At 39.0% G+C, this 19,907-nt stretch overlaps 1 protein-coding gene across 8 annotated transcripts in view; it reads left to right on the plus strand.

The window, feature by feature from the left end:
* Nucleotides 1–19,907, plus strand: part of LOC140457962 (plasma membrane calcium-transporting ATPase 1-like) — a 103,748-nt gene that overhangs the window by 51,896 nt on the left and 31,945 nt on the right. For all 8 annotated transcript variants that reach the window (XM_072551835.1, XM_072551832.1, XM_072551838.1 and 5 more), the window contains exons 7-12: nucleotides 6,675–6,713; nucleotides 8,219–8,377; nucleotides 9,521–9,735; nucleotides 10,418–10,660; nucleotides 11,042–11,283; nucleotides 12,869–13,103. In XM_072551835.1, the coding sequence (XP_072407936.1) occupies nucleotides 6,675–6,713; nucleotides 8,219–8,377; nucleotides 9,521–9,735; nucleotides 10,418–10,660; nucleotides 11,042–11,283; nucleotides 12,869–13,103 (1,133 nt within the window). The remainder of the gene's footprint in view (nucleotides 1–6,674; nucleotides 6,714–8,218; nucleotides 8,378–9,520; nucleotides 9,736–10,417; nucleotides 10,661–11,041; nucleotides 11,284–12,868; nucleotides 13,104–19,907) is intronic.

Below are 19,907 nucleotides of genomic sequence, written 5' to 3' on the forward strand. Positions count from 1 at the left end.
TTGCACTAAGAAAGCACTTTCCCATAATTTGCCTTCCATTTCTCTTGAATACTGAAGTCCTGCTTTTAATCTTGGAATATCCAACGCTTCACTTACCAAGATTCAAAAGCTATCATTTTAGCATTTTAGCTGTCCTCCCAATATTAGGAGTAATTGCACTATTCTTTATTGGTCAGCTGAATTTAAACGTTATTACAGAAACTTTAATAAATAAACTGGCCAAATGTTCTTTTGCCAATGACATCTTCAAGAACTTAATGGCAATTTCCTGTGATTGCCGAGGATATGTTGAATAACCTTTTTTTTATTTTTGCAATGTTGAGATCAGTGTATATTTGAAACCAAGTTACTAAGATCCACAAGCATTTATGAAAGCACATGCTCTTATTTAGAGTACTTGAATGCTGGAGGAAAACAGCCCAGGAATATCTTTGGACTCGAATTCGTAATGCAATTTTCGCCAACTAGTGTGGTGTTCCTGATTCCTGGCTAATGTTCCTCACTCAACCAATTAGAACTGATCACTATCTCGTTTATGGGTGCTTGCAAATTAACTACAAGTTTCTTAATGATGTAAGTTACTAGATTTCAAAAGTCCTTGAATCTTTTTTTAAAAGCATTTTTGAGATCCACATCCTGGGGGTCATACGATATAAAGTCAGTGTGGTGCTGGAAAAGCACAGCAGGCCAGACAACATTAGAGGAGCAGGAGAGTTGATGTTTCAGGCATAAGTCATTCAGGATGTCATAGACTCCCCTCTGCTGCCTGACCTGTGCTTTTCCAGCACCACACTTTTTTTGTTTTTGACTCTGATCTCCAGCATCTGCAGTCCTCACGTTTTTCATACTATTCAAAATTAAATTAATGTAGGTTTGCACACTAAGCTGGAAGGTTTGTTTTCAGATGCTTCATCACCCCATACTAGGTAACATCAGTGAGTCTCCAGATGAAGCACTGGTATAGCCTGCTTTCTATTTGGGTTGGTGACCACTTCCTGTGACAGTTTCCTATAGTGATGTTGTCATTTTCTGTTTTTCTCAGGGTGTGGTAAATGGGACCAAAGTCCATGTTTGTTAGCATTCCAGTTGGAATGCCATACTTCTAGGAATTCTCATGTGTCTGTTTGGTTTGTCCTAGGATGGTTGTGGTGTCATTCCTCATCTGATGTGGATACTAGTGAGTGAGTCATGTCTTTTGTGACTACTTGCTCATGTATCCTGGTGGCTAGTTTTGCCTGTTCATCCAATATAGTTTTGTTACAGGTCTTGCAAGGTATTTTGTAAATGACCTTTAGTTCTGCTTGTTGTCTGTATTGGGTCGTTCAAGTTCAATAGCTACTGTTTGTGTTGGTGGGTTTGTGGGCTACAATGATTTGGGGTGGGGGGTGGGGTAAAAAAGCCTTGCGGATGAGGAAGGGCACCACTTTGACTGACTAGGTCAACACATCCATCCTAGGACAAGCCAAACAAATGAGAATTCCTAGAAGCATGGCATTCCAACTGGAACTCTGAAGAAACACTGACTTGGATCCCATTTACCAGCCCCTGATGGGGGAATAAAAGGAAATGACATTGAAAATGACCTCACCAACCCAAGGAAACCCAAACCCTTTAAACAGAAGGGGAGCTATACCACCAGTGCTTCTTCTGGAGGCTCATTGAAGATGTTATCTAGGCGACAATGTCTGAAAATAAACCTTCCAGCTCAGCAAACCTACATCCAGCACCTTGCAGAGTTTTGTGACTGAATTTGGAAAAATATTGCTTGTTGCCTACTTTCCTGATCTACTCCTTAACTACCAATGGATTAACAGTACCCTATACAATAAGGGATGTTTGTTTCTTTGGTTTGTCTGGACAAACCACTTCAGACCATTGTAATTGCAAATATCTCTGTATCGTGTGTTCGTATACCATTAATTCCAAAATATTGCAAGTTATTTGCAATTAAGTGATTATTGTATGCAACTGAACCGTTCGATAAGAACAGCACTTTTTGAGATGTTAATGACCAGTTAAACTATTGCTTCAGTTGACTATACTGACTCACTCTATGTTGGAAAAGTACCACAAGATGTTTTGGATCAACCTGTGTACTGATAGCACCATTCTCCTTGTATGAAGGATGAGTCTTCCAATGCAGCACTCCAAGCATTGCACAAAAAATGACTTCCCAACTCCTATATTCAATGCTCTCCCCATAAAGGAAAGCATACCAAATGCTGCCTTCACTATCCTATCTACCTGCTACTCTTTCAAGGACCAGGAACCTGCACTCCAAGGTCTCTTTGTTTAGTCATACTCCCTAGGACCTACCCTAGGATCTGCCTTTCCAAAATGCACACTTCACATTTAGCTAAAGTAAACTTCATCTGCCAGTCTTCAGCCCATGGACCCGTCTGATCAAGATCCTGTTGTACTGAGAACCTTTGCTGTCTACTATTCCAATTTTGGTGCCATCTGCAGTCTTACCATCATTTTGTACAAATGATAGAGCAGTTGGGTTTCACCAGTTGGCCAACATTATGCCTAGTTGTACTTGAAGGTGGTGGCGAGTTGTTGTTATCTTGAACTGTTACAATCTGCATGCTTTAGGTTGATCTACAATGCCCCTAGGAGACAATGCCAGGATTTTGACATTGGTGATATTTAAATCAGGGTGAGGAGTGGCTTGGGGAAAAAACTTGCAAGTGGTGGTGTTCCCATAAACCTGCTGCCCTTGTCTTTCTAGATAAACATGGTTGTTGGTTTGGAAGATGTTGTCTCAGCCTTGGTGAATTTCTGTGGTGTCTTGTAGATACAATGTTTTAGACTCTCCCCACCCAAAATCTGCCCTGTCAAGGTGCCTAATCTCTCTCTGCATTTGAGCAAGTGCTGCAGAAGCTCAGCAGGTCTGGCTCTTTCAGTGGAAAGAGAAGCTGTGAACATAGTTTCACTTCAAGTGAAAGGGTCAGGAAAGTGGCTTTTTAATATTGTGTAGTGGTGATAGGAAGGAAGATGTCCAGATCAAAAAGGAATTATGCTGATGGTGGTAAAGGAGAATAGAGATGTAAACTTGGTGAAAATAAGTGTGAAGAAGATTGGTTTACTTTGAGCAAAGTCAGTGAGGACATGTCATTTTTCTGAAGTTGTGGAACTGAGGGGGTATAGGGCTCTACCATTCCTCTACTTTGTGCTGAGCTTTGAACTGTAGCAAGCCAGAATGGAAATCTTTCAAAGAAGCCACTTTGCTCCCATGCTAACATCTGGAAAGTTGAGCTCATTTGACAGTGGAGATGTTCTACAACTTAGTCTTGCAGACTGCATTCGGCCTGGCCAATGTGAAGGAGATTGAGCAGCAGAAACTATGCAGACTTCTACTTTCAGTACAGTAAAACAGTGCTTCACGTGGAAGGTGTATTGGGGCCTTGGATAGTGAAGAGGGAGAAGGTGAATGAGCAAATGATGCACCTTTTTTGCATTTGCATGGAAAAGTGCCATAGTGCAGAGTGAGAAAGTGTTGAGACTTGGGAGTGGACCAGGATGTCAGAACAGTCCTTGTGGTCTGACACTGGAGGTGATGGGGAAGTTAATTGACAAATGCTAGAAGATGCAACATTGAACTTTTCTTTTGGGGTGTGGACAAATCAGTTCAAAGATCGAAAAATATATTTTGGTAGATTGCTTGCCATAAGTCAAATGGCCTGCTTCAATCTAATTCAGGCCACCACCTGCTCTTTGGCTTTCAACCTCCTTCCTAGAATAACTATACCATCCCCCTTATCCACACTTTGCATGCCATCAGTTTTTGTGTTCTGAAGATTCTTCTATTTCCTCCTCCTCCAGTAGGGGCCTGTGTTAAATGTTCAGGGTCAATGCTTTATTTTTAATGCTCAATCTCTACCCACTGGGAACTTCATGTAGCAAGCATTAATGTTAACAAATATTTTCCTGCATTTCTGGGCTAATGATTGAACACCTCTTCACAAAGGGGAACCAGTATTGAATCAGTCACTGTATGTGCACAAATTCCATTTGTGTAGCAAGCACATAACTAGGTTTCAAGCACTTTAAGATATCAGTCGTCAATATTTTAGATGGCCATTCCTAATAGTACTTAATATTGTGTATAGTATTTCTTTCTATGGCAGTGTTTGCCAGTTTTGACAGGTGTCAAAACCAAGTCCAAATCATTTGTGTATGGGACTCCGATTTGCAGGGCACCTCTTTTTAATTTGCTGAGTTATTTTGGTGAAGAATATCAGTATAAAACTCTAGAAATCTGAAGAATTGACTTCAGGCTACACCATACTGATCATGGAGATAAGTGTAGGCCAGCACAATATTTAACTTCAAAACACTCAAGCTGCTGGTTTGGATTGGTAGGACTAATAGTAAAATTTTGATGCTCTGCTGAAGTGGCACAACCAAGCTCATGTATAGTTAAAAGTAACAGCTTGCTACAACTGCAAAAAGAGAACTGGCTTTATTTAGCTTCAGACAGCTTATTGGCACCTGAATCTTGCTTTGAACACTGGTGCAATGTTGTCTCTTTAACCATTTGCAAAACAATCATAAACATGATTTATGAGCTTCTGTAACTTTACAGTAATTCCTCTTTTTTCAATCTACAGTGAAAGTAGTAAAACAAAAATTTGCAGTACCACAGACTGCTTTCTACCAACCAGCCTAACCGTTGCATCAGGAAGTAGTTTTGTGATGCTTTTGAGTGGATCAAGTTTTTTAATAGCATGCTGCTGATGTTAGTTGCCTACTGGATATTCTTTTGCTGTTTTTTAATATGAATTAAGAGCAGAAGGAGGCCATTCATCCCCTTAAGCCTACTCTGCAATAGATTCAATATGATCATGGCTGATCTGACTACTCCATGTTCCACCTATTTTCAATAACCTTTCACCCATTGCTCATTTGGAATCTATTTCTATCCGTCTCTATCTTTGAAGAATCTGCTTCCCCTGCCTTTCAAGGAACGGCATTCTAAAGTTCCTCAGTCCTGAAGAGTTCTCTTATCTGATTTAAAATGGGTGGACCTTTTTTCAGACATTGTGACAAATGACATGTTTAGGTGGAGTATCTAATACAAAATTGCAACCTCTTGAGCACACCAACAAAAGCACTGAACCAGAAGCCCACTATTCTATTCAATAAGCTCATTCAGTAGAATTCTCAATTGAGAATTTAAGTCCAGTTTAGGCTTGACTTTACTCAGTTGGCATGATTTTACATTAAATAGCATACATTACTGTAGATATTTAATCAACCTGCCCAGATGTGCTGAGGCACCTTTTGGAATAGATGTCTTGAACCTGGGCTCTCTAAGGTAGGGACATTGCCACTGTCATGAGCCCTTTTAAATGGTTGTCTGAATATTGTAATTTAAGTACTTGAAAAATAAACAAAAGCTCATAGTTTGCGTAGCAACATCCTTTAAAACATGCACTTATCCATGATTGATGTACTGCCTTTGTTACATACCTTCATTCTCCTGATTTTTAATTCTGCCCCACTTTCTCCTGTTTATCAGCCTATAGAGCACTCCCCATGTGTTGTCTTCCCTTTATTTATCTATTTCATACAGATTCTACATATCCCAATCTAGGATCACTTGCTATCATACTTATTCCATCTCTATACCAGCAATGTCACCACACCACCCTTCCTTCCTGCCTATCCTATCAAAAAGTCATCGTCTTCTGAATATTTAGTTCATAACTTTGATCTCCTTGTAGTCATGTCTCTGTAATAGCTGGGTATACCCATTAATTTGTATTTGTACCATTTTACTTCTGAATATTACATGCAGAGATATTAATTTTGTCTTTTTACCCTCTTTGCCTCCACCCTGTGTAGCTTGCTGTATCACTTGAGTCATGAATGTACAGCATGGAAATGGACCCTTCAGTCCAACCAAATTAGTCACACCTGCCAGCACCTGGCCCATATCCCTCCAAACCCTTTTTTCTAGTCATATCCTTCCAGATGACATTTTTTAAAATGTTGCAGTTTTACTATCTCTGGCAGCCCATTCCACACACCACCCTCTGCATGAAAAAGTTGCCCATTGTCCCTCTTTTTAAAAAAAAATCTTTCCCCCTCTCCCTATGTCCTCTAGTGCCGTGCCGCCCCCCCACCCCTGAAAAGACTGTCTATTTACCCTATTCATGCCCCTTGTGATTTTATAGACCTCTATCATGTCACTCCTCGTCCTGATGCTCCAGGGAAAACAGTCCTAGTCTATTCAGCCTCTCTCTGTAGGTCAAAACCTCCAACCCGGACAACATCCTTGTAAATCTTTTCTGAACCCTTTCAAATTTCACAACACCTTTCTGATAGGAAATAGACCAGAATTACACTTCCTGTTCTGGGTATCTTTCTACAAATAGCTACCCATAATTCTGTCGTTGTCCTTTGTAAGCTTGCATTCGCACACTTCAAACTCCTTCCCTCCCAGGTGTGCAATTTTTTTTTCCTCATTGGGGACTTAAGTAGTCTGCCTCAAATTGTACATGTGAATCCTTTGAAATGAGAGCATGACTGTACTTAAAATCTGGTAACTTGAGTTAATGTCAAATGTTCAGTTTATTCAAATCAATCCTCATTTTGTATTATAAATGGCTCATGGTTTGGAAATATATAAACTGAGTTAATATTGTTTTCCTGTGATTGCTTTTTAGACAAAAAGCAAGATGGAGCTGTAGAAAATCGAAACAAAGGTAAACAATTGTTTTTGACCTTTTTAAGCTCTTAAAATTAAACAACTTTATGTAGAATTTAAAGGTGAAATAAATGATCCTAGTGAAGGAAAGGGACAAAACAAAGCTTTGCCATTTGTGGCAATGTCCTTTTTTGATTCCTCAATTTAATCATAACATGTGAAACAACTTTTTAACATGGGTTTGCCTTGGCAAACATTACTCTTACTCCAAGCCAGGTTTGCTCAGAATGTTCTCTGGATCAGTTTGATCCAAATTGTAACCCTGACATCAGCTTCAGATAGTTGCAAATCCTGAGTAACTGAAACTTCTGTGAACAAACTTTATAGTTTCCACTTAAGAACCATAATGAGTATTGTTTACTAGATTCATCTGAAGTGGTGAATTTTGAACTGAGTAAACTGTAGATTCTAATGTATGCATGTAATGGAATAGCTGTTTCAAAAATGATTTGGATGCATTTGGCTGAAGGTCTCCTGAGTAAGATTGAGACAATGAATGTTAAGGTTGAGTTTATCCCAAAAATTATGTACCTAATGCAATGCCTGCATGCTGAGCTATCATAGTGTAATCAGAGTAAGACTATTGAGCAGCCTTGATTTCCATTAGTTGTAACTTGAGTTTCTTAACACTCAAAGCCCTCTATTCTTATTGTCTTACCTTAAACTGCACTTTAAACTGTTAAAAGTGCTTGTCATAGCCAAATAATTCAGTGTCTGAGCATTAAGTTCTATTTTGACATGAGAAATGTTTCTTTGTATATTTACAATGATATAGTGTGCCACACTAATTTTAATTTTGAATCTGTTTTCTATTTGCAGTAATTACTCTAGCATGAATTATAGAAACTTAATTCATGTAGTGGAGGCCATTCAGCCCATTGTTTGTACTATACTTAAAACAGGTGTTGTGTAGTGGTCTTCTGGATTCTGTTCCATCAAACTTGAGTATTAAAAAATTGTCCGCTTCAGCCATATGGTTTGGGTAGTGCGTTCTAAGTCTGACAAAAATTAGAAACAGGAGTCGACCAATATTCTGTATGTTCACAGCTGATCCCACATCTCAATGCCATATTCCTGCTTTCTACCCCACATCTCTTGATACCTTTTTTGAAATATAAATGTTTATCCATTGTTCTTGAGATTTGGGGCAAGGGTTGGAAAGTTGAATTCCCTTACCTATATCTTGCACTAATTATTTAAAATCTAACCTACAACAATTGACTCTTGTCCAAGCGAATAATTTTTCTCTATCAAAATCTGTCATCTTGGGTCAGCACCACTCCTTTTCATTCAAAGAGCAAAATTCTAATTTCAAACCTTTTTGATTTAATATCCCTCATTCTTAGTAAACCACATCAGTGCCCTTAACCCCCCTCTGGTCTTAGACAATTAGTAAGTTTGCTTTTCATGGCTAGCCTATAGAATTCAAGACCCCTTTCAACTAGGGGGTCCAACTGTCCTCTTTGAAACGTCAATGACTATTTTACACTTTTTAATCCTCAGCTAAAGCTCAAGATGGAGCAGCTATGGAAATGCAGCCATTGAAAAGTGATGAAGCAGGTGATGATGCAACTGAGAAAAAGAAAACAAATGTGCCTAAAAAAGAGAAGTCTGTGCTCCAAGGGAAGCTCACAAAATTGGCAGTTCAAATTGGTAAAGCAGGTATGAACACACTTTCACTTCACTTTCATGAGACCGTAAGTTTTATAGAGCAGAATTAGGCCATTAGGCCCATTGGGTCTACATCATTCGATCATGGCTAATGTTTGTCAACCCCATGCCACCTTCCTGTAATCTTTTAAGACACTTGCTAATCAAGGACCAATCTGTCTTAAAGGCATTCAACAAACATTAGAAAAGCTAGTTTTAGTTCATTGGGAACATAGGTCAATCTTGTGGAAGTAATAATGAGCTTTGAGAAGATTTGTAGCTTGGGTTGAGGTTGCATGTCAGTTTGCTCACTGAGCTGGAAGGTTCATTTCCAGACCTTTTGTCACCCTATTAGTAACCTCTTCAGTGGACCTCTGGGTGAAGCAGTTGATATGTGGAAGTAATTTCCAATTTAGCTGATTAGTATAAACAATTTTTAATCTAATTCCATACTTATCAATATGGATAAAACTGAGGTTGTAACAAATACATAGTGACTGTTATTACACTCAACAATAAAATAGCATAACACCTGAGTCAGTCCCAATTAATGTTTTGCTTTCTTTTAAAAAGGGCTTTTTACTTTTAAATTGTATTTCCATAGCTTTATATAGTCTTAGGTACTAACTCTGTGCATTAACCAGCATGTAAGCATTTGAAAGGCTGCCCAGACTATGGTAAGCTTCCCAATTCTCTAGATTTACTTGAGACTCAGCACTGCCCTGGCCCACCCCAAATGTCCAGCAGAGTTGGTATGCAGCCCTGCACCATTTCTTCTACTTAATTACCATGGTTTAATCAGTTGTGCCTAGAACTGAATGTTGTACTCCTCTTCTAAAACAACACTTTGGAGGTGCACAAATCCAATTGAGGACCTAATACAGCATTATTACTTGAGACATTGGAAAACTTAGTGTTGCTTTGACAATTTGTTTGAACTGTACCACTTAAATATTTAGCTGTATTAATTTTGGAATACTTTAACTTATAACTAGTTGATATGCTCATAAGTCAAACCAATGAATGGGGTTGGAGCCATTTTGTGTCCTGTACCTGTGACTACTTTTACAGTAGCTTTTATAGGCTTTTAAATGAAGTGGTGATGCCAGCATCTAATTTGTTATAAAATCTGTTGATCTGCTTTTTCTTCCATAGGATTGGTGATGTCTGCTATTACAGTTATCATTCTTATTCTGTACTTTGTGATTGATACATTCTGGGTCCAGCAACGTCCTTGGTTAACTGAATGTACTCCAATTTACATTCAGTATTTTGTTAAATTTTTCATCGTTGGTGTGACTGTCTTGGTTGTGGCAGTACCAGAAGGTCTCCCACTTGCAGTCACAATCTCTTTGGCTTATTCTGTGAAGGTAAGCTATAATGTAAAAATAACTGAAATTGTGGCTGTTAGTCTGTTTCTCTTGCTTTTATTGTAAGCTCCTCTTCCTTACCCTACCTGAGTTTAAAACCTTTTAAAGTCTATTCCAAATGCAGCAGCTACTTTCAGTAACATTTAATGTAAGTTTTCTGACTGTATCAGGAATAGCTGACTAGTTGACCAACAGCATATGACAGCCAAGCTTGATTTCTGTTCTGTCATCAAAATGTATTTGCTTGTAGGGATTCATTGCATTGTGTTCAGATCTCTCTCCCCACCTCTCTGGGAACAGCCTGCTTTTGAAAATTTAAAGTTTCTGTTTCTGCAGTACATTCGCAACTGTTTCTGGCATTCCACAAACACTCTAGTTGTCACTGACAGATGGGTTTTGTGCATTCCAAGATGGCCATCCTTTTTGCAGTTCAAACCTAACTGCATCTTGACTTTTGGAACTATACATTTGAGTGAGCTTAGAATTGACTGCATGTTACTCATTGGTTGCAGTTTTCTTTTCCCCACTAGTGAATGGCCAAAATGTGAATTCTGTCTCGTCTCCACCAATGTAATTGTAAACCCTTTCAAAAATTGTTTTGTCAAAAGCTAGCACTATCTTGTATATTAAATGTTATACATTCTTGAACTGGGTGCTAATGATCGCATCCTTCCAAATGCAGAAAATGATGAAAGATAATAACTTGGTCAGACATTTGGATGCCTGCGAAACAATGGGGAATGCAACGGCTATATGTTCGGACAAAACTGGTACCCTCACAATGAACAGAATGACTGTTGTTCAAGCATATTTAGCAGACCGGCACTACAAGATGATTCCAGATCCGGAGTCTGTTCCTGACAATATTATGGACAGACTTGTTGCTGGGGTAGCTGTAAACTCTGCATACACTACAAAGATACTGGTAAGTTGGGACTCAAATATTTTGTTAATACATGATTCTTGCACAGGGGCATGCAGTGTATAGTGTTGAAACTAATGAGGTTTGTGTTTAGGTTTTATATTATTGCATTTGGAATGGAAGAGGGTGTGGAGTATATGACTGGGCAGTAATTCAACTGAAAATTCAAATGTACTAATCAAAGACTGATCATTAATAGCTTGCTAGTAATTCGCACTTTCATGCTGATGGCCTTTAATCCTATTTTAATAGGATTAGTTTCTGTTGCAGTACATAATAGTTGTATACATTTGATTTTAAAAAAACTCATTTCAGTTTGATTTGATTTTGGATCAAATTCTGCAAGATGTAGTATATTAAATGTTACTGATTTTAATTTTATAGCCTCCTGAGAAAGAAGGTGGCTTGCCACGTCATGTTGGCAATAAGACGGAATGTGCCTTGTTGGGATTTATCTTGGCTTTGAAGAAAGACTACCAGGCAATACGGAATGAAATTCCAGAAGAGAAACTATTCAAAGTCTATACCTTCAACTCTGCAAGAAAGTCTATGAGCACAGTTCTGAAGAACCCTGATGGTAGCTTTCGAATGTTTAGCAAGGGTGCCTCTGAGATTGTTCTTAAGAAGTAAGTGTAATCTGTGATGTTAATGCTTTTTGTAGGGGACTTGATAGGGATCTGATCAATGATCCAAAGGGAGCATTTAAACTGATGACCTTCTAACTGGTAACTTTGACCTCTATGCCAAGGCTACCACTAGACTTGGGAAGAAAGGTTGCCTGCATAATGAAGGCCTGGGAAACTAACTTGAACAAAGTTGTTTTAGAATAAATGAAAGCTGCTTCTGAGGCTAAGGGTTTTATTTAAACACTGGGTTACTTCAACCTTTTTTTTTCAGTACTGCATTTATTGATGGAACTAAAAATGAGCACAGTATTTGTACTGAGTGCTACTAATCTTTCTGTTGTTACCGTGCATAACACAGGAAGTGCCCACGTGTGCTAAGAACTAGTGACTTTACAAGCAACTCAAATTTATAAATTACATGAATGTTCTTATCCCTGAGCAGTCATTCTAAATTTGTGCAAGAAAACAATTCAATTTTATGTATTACTTTTGACCTATGCTCATTTCATTGTTTACCATTTTCCACTCTTAACTGCCTCAAGATTCTTATGAATGCTTTAATTTCCCCACCCTGAATTTCTAATTCATTATCACAAATTATTTGCAACCTAAGTAGAATAACATTAGGTGTTACCTTGCAGATGTTCTATGAACTGAAATGCAGTACTTCTGGGGAAAGCATCTTACTCTGCAAAAACTTTTTTGCCCGAGAGTTTCAAAGTAAATACAGAAGATGCCAAGACACAGCAGGTTTAAGAAAACCAAAATGTCAGCATTTCTAATTTTGCCCTCTTAAGTATGCATCCTGAGTATTTGAGTTCCTTACAATACATTAGCATGTTTCTGGGTTTGAGATGGAGAGGGATGAGCAGTTGTAGAGGCCACCATGGCTCCCAATGTTTCTGCTGCTTCTAAGAAACTTTGTCCCCTTTTTTTTTTTGATTTAAAGTTTGCAGAAATTTTCATATCCAGCCAAGATCTCTCAGCCTTGTGCATTTTATTCACCTCTGAGAAGTAGATGTTCTCAGCTCCCAAATTTGTTTTTCTTGCATGTCAGTCTTTAATTATTTCCCTACTGGAGGTTTGACTACTGACAGCTTAGTAACTGCCTCATCAGCACATGTCCTTTTTCCCCACTGATGCAAACTAATATAAGCCCTCTTGATGCAATCAGGTATTGCATCCAGACAGAAGAATTTTAATCAGACTGATAGTAGAGACTTTGAGGGGACCAGAAGGGAGAGGTTAATTTTAACCACAAGGGAAGTAGGCAACACCTCCTAAGAAGGGGATTTTAAGTTACCAGAAATGATTTTTATTTCTAATCCATTCTACAGAACAAAATTATTTGCAGATATTCTGGTAAATATTATATGCATCCACTAATTTTGAGCCCAGGAAGAGATCTGTTCACAAGCTCTAATTTCTAAGATGCCATTTGCATGTTGTGTTGTAAGATGTTAAATGTAAAAGTTCTTCATAGCTCAGTTGAATATTCAAATGAACTGAATCCTGTTCATCTCCAGTTGATTCTAGTTTTAAGATTTTTAAAAGGAAAAAGCTTTTATAATTTTCCTCTCACCAGGTGTTCCAAAATTTTAAACTCTAAGGGAGAGGTCAAAGATTTGAAGATTAGAGATCGTGACGATTTAGTAAAGAAAGTAATAGAACCAATGGCTTCTGAGGGACTGCGTACCATCTGCATGGCCTTCAGAGAATTTGAAGTTGATTCTGATGTGGATTGGGATAATGAAAATGATGTACTTTCTGATCTCACTTGTATAGCTGTAGTTGGTATTGAAGATCCTGTGAGACCAGAGGTGAGTAAACAGTAAATGTGTTTGATAATGTGACAAGGGTAGCATTGGGGTTCTGAATTTTTTAAAACCTTATCCAACATTAAGGATTTATCTGTATGTGCCCATTAGAATTATTCCACGGTGACTTAATGTTCATTGTTTAGTCTTAAGAGTTTGATTACTGAATAGTCTCTCTTTATTTTCCCTGTGTTTTCTTTCTTTTTTGGTTCCTGTGTATTTTTCTTGGACACTATTGAATGTTGAGAATGGAGGCAAGTGGAAATTGGTGAAAAATATCCCTGTCTACTTAACTTTAGATGTTTAGATTGACTAGTGGCTGAACTGACCTCAATGCTAAAAATGAAAGCTGTTTAAAAGTATAATGACCTACTTTATTTTGAACTTTGTTTTAAAACATGGTTTTCATGCCTTTCAAGGACTTGACTACCCAATTGAAGGATAACTATCTATCAATAGTCAACCTGTATATGTAATTTTTCAGCTGTGTTGTCTGCTATTTTTTTCAAATTGATTTACTTTGTCATGAAGCCCTTACATTTTCAGTCTAACTTGTCAAAAAGTCTCATGTTTAAATATTAAAGGACGACAATGGAATTTGAATTGAGAATTTTCTATAAATTAGTTGCACTGTTTTTGACTTGACACTTTATGGGTGTAATGTGGGTAACATTTTGCTATAGATGCTCAAGGTAACTTAATGTTATAATTTTCTGGTAGTCAATACCAGTAATTGAGGGCCAAAATGTGCTGGAAATATTAAATCCTGCTGGATTTTTAATTTCCAGTTGTTAACTGAAACATAGTTACAAGGACACTTGCTTAGACTCAATTTATCAAACCTAATCTGATTTGGTGTCCTCTTGGGACCTTTTTTAGTGTTTATGACAGAAGTTCTTGATCAGTAAGGGGATCATACTATAGGAAGAAGGAAAGCGAATGGGGTTGAGAAGCAAAAGCCAGAACCAAATGGCAGAGCAGACCTTGAGCTGAATGACAAGAAAGCAGTCCTTTTCATGATTTGTGTGGTGCAGACCCATACTGATGTAGTTGCTTCCCTCCTTCAGAAATAGACCAAGCAAGCCACTTATCCCATTATTTGTTTAAACATTTTTGAAGTGAATATCCTCAGTGTTGCAAGTAAAATGCATGATCTCGAGAATAACTATTTCTGAAATTTGCTAAATTCAGCAGCTACAGAAACATCCAAAAGCTGGTAAATATTTCAGATTTATTTACTAGAGATGCATTGTCCTGTAACCTGCATTTGCGTAGCACCTTTAATGTAGTGTAACATTATGTGGTGATAAGAGTATTATCTAACAGTTTGATCTACAAGAAGTGAACAAAAGACTTGTTCTTTGTTAGAGGAAGGTCTCAGCATTACAAGTAAGAGGAACAGGAAAAGTTTGGGAAGAGAATAACAGGGCTCAGGCCTTTGTTAGATTGCTTCATTACTGATAGTCATGCCATGAAAATTGGGGATGCTGAAAAGGCTGGAATTGGATAAGAAAGTACCGATTTTATTGGAAGGAGCAAGGATTTGAAAATGTGGATGATGAAAAGGTTCATCTGTCCACAGGTCAGTTTAGAGGGTTGAATATGGAAATCAGCCAGTAGTGCACTGGAATGTCAATGTGCTTTATTTCTAAGAAATCCAATTTATAGTGATACTCCACTTTGTCACCCATTGATTTTAATGAGATCGCACATTGAATCAATCAATGTCTTTGAAAATTTAATTCCATTTAACAGGTTATTTTAGAGCTGGAGTGATGTACAAGATGTTTTTGTATTAATTAAAAATATTGTGCAAGCTTAGTATGAAGTTTTGTTGTTTTTTGCTTTGAAGGGTAGTCCATGTCAGAATAAATCGCTGTCCAGTCACTAAAGTTGTTATGCTTCTAAAATGGTATCAGCATTCACAATAGCATTAATTAGGCAGGAGCTGGGAAATTTGGATTGGACACAGCTATTTGAAGGGAAACTCACACTTAACCTATTGTTGAAAGCCTCACATCTTAACAGCAGTGCAGGATAGGCATGTCCCATTTGAAGGCAAAGGATAGGAAGGGCAAGATTTGTGAACCGTGGATGACGGGAGAAATTGTACGACTGGCCAAAAGGAAAAGGGAAGCGTACATAAGGTCTTGGCAGCAGAGAACAGAACTGGCCCTGGAGGAATATTGGAAGAGTAGGACAAGTCTTAAACAAGGAATCAAGCGGACTAAAAGGGGTCATGAAATAGCTTTAGCTAGCAGAATTAAGGAAAATTTATATAATCAAGCGGGTAACGAGAGAAAGCATTGGTCCACAAAAGATAATGAAGGAAGGCTGTGTGCAGAACCTGCGAATGGGTGAGATTCTGAATGATTACTTTGCATCAGTGCTCACTGAGGAGAGGAACATGATGAATGTTGAGATTAGAGATAGAAGTTTGATTAGTCTGGATCGTGTTGACATAAGTAGGGAAGATGTGTTGGGTAGGCTAGAGGTTAAGGTGGATAAATTCCCAGGACTGGATAAGATCTATCCCAGGTTGCTGAGGGAGACGAGTGAGGAAATAGCTGGGGCCCTGACATCTTTGTGGCATCCTTAAATACAGGTGAGGTGCTGGAGGACTGGAAGGTTGCTCATCTTGTCCCACTGTACAAGGGTAGTGGGGATATTTTGGGTAACTACAGACCAGTGAGCCTGATATTGGTGTTGGGGAAGTTGCTGGAAAGGGTACTGAGAGATAGGATCTATTCCTATTTAGAAAGGAATGAGCTTATCAGTGATGGGCAACATGGTTTTGTGTGGGAGAGATCGTGCCTTACCAACTTGATAAGAGTTCTTTTGAGGAAGTGACCAAGTTAGATGAAGGAAGGGCTGTAGATTTCATATACATGGACTTTAGTAAGGTGTTAAGGTTCCCCATGGTAGACTAATGGAGAAAGTGAAGTCATATGGTGTGCAGGGTGTTCTAGTTAGGTGTTCAAAGAACCAGCTGAGCATCAGGAGACAGTTGAAGGGAGTTTCTTGAAATGGAGAAAGGTGACCAGTGGTGTTCCACAGGGGTCAGTGTTGGGGCCATTGTTTGTAATATACCTAAATGACCTGGAACAGGGCACTGTATTGGTATAATCAGCAAGTTTGCAGATGACACAAAGATTGGAGTAGCAGAAAGCACATGGAACTGTTGGAATACAGGAGGATATAGATAGACTGGAGAGTTGGGTGGAAAAGTGGCAATGGCTTTCAATCCAGACAAATGTGAGGTGATGCATTTAGGAAAGTAATTCTAGAGCGAGTTATACAATGAACGGAAGAGCCTTGAAAAGTTGATGGGCAGAGAGATCTGGGAGTGCAGATCCATTCAACTCTGAAGGTTGCTGCACAGGTGGATAATGGTCAAGAAGGCATACAGTATGCTTGCCTTCAACAGACTGGGTATTTAGTATAAGGGCTGGCAAGTCGTCTTAACATTGTACAAGACACTGGTTTGGCTGTATTTAGAATACTGTGTACAATTCTGGTCACTACCTTACCAAAAGGATGTGGATGTTTTGGAGAGGGTGCAGAGAAGGTTTACGAGGATGTTGCTCGGTCTGGAAGGTGCTTGCTATGAAGGGGTTGAGCAGGTTAGGTTTATTTTCACTAGAAAAAAGGAGATTGAGGGGGGACCTGATTTGGAGGTTTACGAAATCATGAAGGGTATAGACAGGGTGGATAGAGACCAGCCTTTTCCCAGGGTGAAGGATTCCATAACGAGGTCTTGTTTTCAAGATGCGAGGTGGAAAGTTTTTTTTTAAGGGGGATATACCCAACAAGTACGTCACACACAGGGTGGTGGGCATTTGGAACACGTTGCCAGCAGAGGTGGTAGAAGCAGTTAAGATGCATCTGGACAGATGCATGAGTAGGTGGGGAGCAGAGGGATACAAATGCTTAGGAATTGACCAACCGGTTTAGCCAGTACATTTGGATCAGCTCCGGCTTGGAGGGCCGAATGGCCTGTTCCTGGGCTGTAAGTTTTCTTTGCTTTTTGTTCTAATTCAGCAAATTAGACATAATTGAACTTTTATGGAATTAAACAGGTTGTGGAGTTGTCACCTTTTCATGTTTGAGGTGGGTGCCAGGAAACTTTGCAATAAATAAGCAACAGTTATTCATGCCATAGAGCCTTGGACAGTAATGTTGTATGCCCTAGATGTTATCAACCAACTCCAGCCACCCTATTTGTGGTTCTGAACATAGTGATTGAGGATTTTAAATAAAAAAGTGAAGGACACTAAGTGGTCATTGTTCAGTGTTTTGGCAAGTGTTTAAAGGTATAAAGAACCAAAATAATCTGGTTCTTGGTTTGGTATGCTTTCAGCTACAGGAGGATTTTCCCATTAATTATTGCTTTGTTTAATCGTAGTGACGTATGAAATGCTGTTCTTATGTTGAGAACCTGCTATCTCCTTCATATCCATGGTGTTAATGCCATGGTGAAGTTTTGAATCTGATGCAAGATCTATAGTGAGCAGATAGTTTTAATGGCAATTTTAAGGCCACCTATCTCCTAATAGAGAAAAACTGTTAATTACCAATATTGCATTTGTCTCACTTTTCAGATGGTATTATCGTTTTTAACATTGGTATGGTATTTATTGTTAATAGTGCTTTATTCTCATTTGGGAATTTGGGTCTGTCTTCTGGGCAAATGAACAGAGTGGAAATTTGGCATTTGACTCTTCTGGATAACAGTTGTAATCCACAATTAAGAACACTTCCAGAAATTAAAACTTAGCATCTTTGGACTAAGATGTTGAACATCGTGGACTTGTTGGGCCAAAGGGCCTGTTTCCACCGTGTAGGGAATCTGATCTAGTCTAGAAGAATGTTTGCTAAACATCAGCACTTGAGATTTCTTGGAATAATGCCTATTAAATGGAGCAGGTGAAACATCAAGTCCTCTGCATTGAAGAGATTTCAAATCTGCTTGTGAACTGAACCAATGTAATAAAATCTGTAAGTAGACAACTATGTAATGAAATTCTAGAGTCCAGTGTTGCATAAACAATGAATCATCACTATTAGTCAGTCATAGTGATGTACAGCATAGAAACAGACCCTTCGGTCCAACCTGTCCACGCTGACCAGATATCCTAACTTAATCTAGTCCCACTTGCCAGCACCGGGCCCATATCGCTCCAAACCCTTCCTATTCATATACCCATCTAAATGCCTCTTAAATGTTGCAATTGTACCAGCCTCCACCCCTTCCTCTGGCAGCTCATTCCATATGCATACCACCCTCTGTGGAAAAAGTTGCCCTCGGTCTTTTTGACTCCACTCCAGGGAAAATGCCTTTTTTGTCTATTTATCCTATCCTTGCCCTCATGACTTTTACAAGTAACCTCTAGAAGATCACCCCTCAGCCTCCGATACTCTGGGAAAACAGCCCTCCGTATTCAACTTCTCCCTAAGCTCAAATCCTCAAACCTTGGCAACATCGGCAACATCCTTGTCAGTATTTTCTGAACCCTTTCAAGTTTCACAACATCTTTCCATTAAGAAAGAGACCAGAATTGCACGCAGTGTTCCAACAGTGACCTAACCAATGTCCTGTATAACCACAACATGACCTCACAACTCCTGTGCTCCAAACTCTGACCAATAAAGGAAAGTGTACCAAACGCTGCCTTCACTATCCTATCTACCTGCGACTCTACATTCAAGGAGCTATGAACCTGCACTCCACTATCTTTGTTCAGCAACACTCCCTTGGACCTTACCATTAAATGTATACGTCCTGCTAAGATTTGTTTTCCCACAATGCAGCACCTCATTTATCTAAATTAAACTCCATCTGCCATTCCTCAGCCCACAGGTCCATCTGATCAAGATCCCATTATAATCTGAGGTAACCTTCTTTGCTGTCCACCATGCCTCAAATTTGGTGTCATCTACAAACTTGGCTAACTATACCTCTTTTTGTATATGATTTGGATGTGAATATGAATTGAAATATAGTGGACCTGGCACTGATTCTTGTGGCATGCCACTGGTCATCAGGCCTCCAATATGAAAAACCCCCACCACCCTTCTACCTCTTTTGACCCAGTTCTGTATCCGAATGGCTAGTTCCCCCTGTATTCCATGAGATCTAACCTTACTAATCAGTCTTCCATGGGGAACATGTCTAATGCCTTACTGAAGTGCATAGATCACATTCATCACTCTACCCTCTTCAATTCTGTTTATTACTCCTACAAAAAAAGTTTGAGGCACCATTTTCCATGCACAAAGCTATGTTGACACTCCTTGATCAGCCCTTGCCTTTCCAAATAAATGTACAAGCTTGTCCTTCCAACAACTTGCCCACTACCGATGGTCAGGCTCACTGTCTATAGTTCCCTGGCTTGACTTTACCACCTTTCTTAAACAGTGGCACCCCATTAGCCAACCTCCAATCTTCCAGTACCTCACCTGTGACTATCGATGATACAAACGTCTCAGCAAGGGACCCAGCAATTGCTTCCCTAGCTTTCCACCGTTCTAAGGCATTTCTGAACAGGTCCTGGAGATTTATCCACTTTGTTTGAAGACATCATCCAGCACTTCCTCTAATATGGATATTTTTCAAAATGTCACCATCCATTTCCTTTCATTTGAATAGCAAACAATGAGCACCATTAGAACTATATCACCAGGTCAGTTGACTTTAAGTGTAAGGGAAAGGAGAGACTGGAAATATTCAAGTCCGGCAACCTCTTTGGAGAGAGAATCAAACATTTTCAAGTCCATATTTTACAAAGTGAAAAGTTACCTTCATGT

Source organism: Chiloscyllium punctatum, chromosome 32, assembly GCF_047496795.1.
Source record: "Chiloscyllium punctatum isolate Juve2018m chromosome 32, sChiPun1.3, whole genome shotgun sequence".
Classification (NCBI taxonomy): Eukaryota; Metazoa; Chordata; class Chondrichthyes; order Orectolobiformes; family Hemiscylliidae; genus Chiloscyllium; species Chiloscyllium punctatum.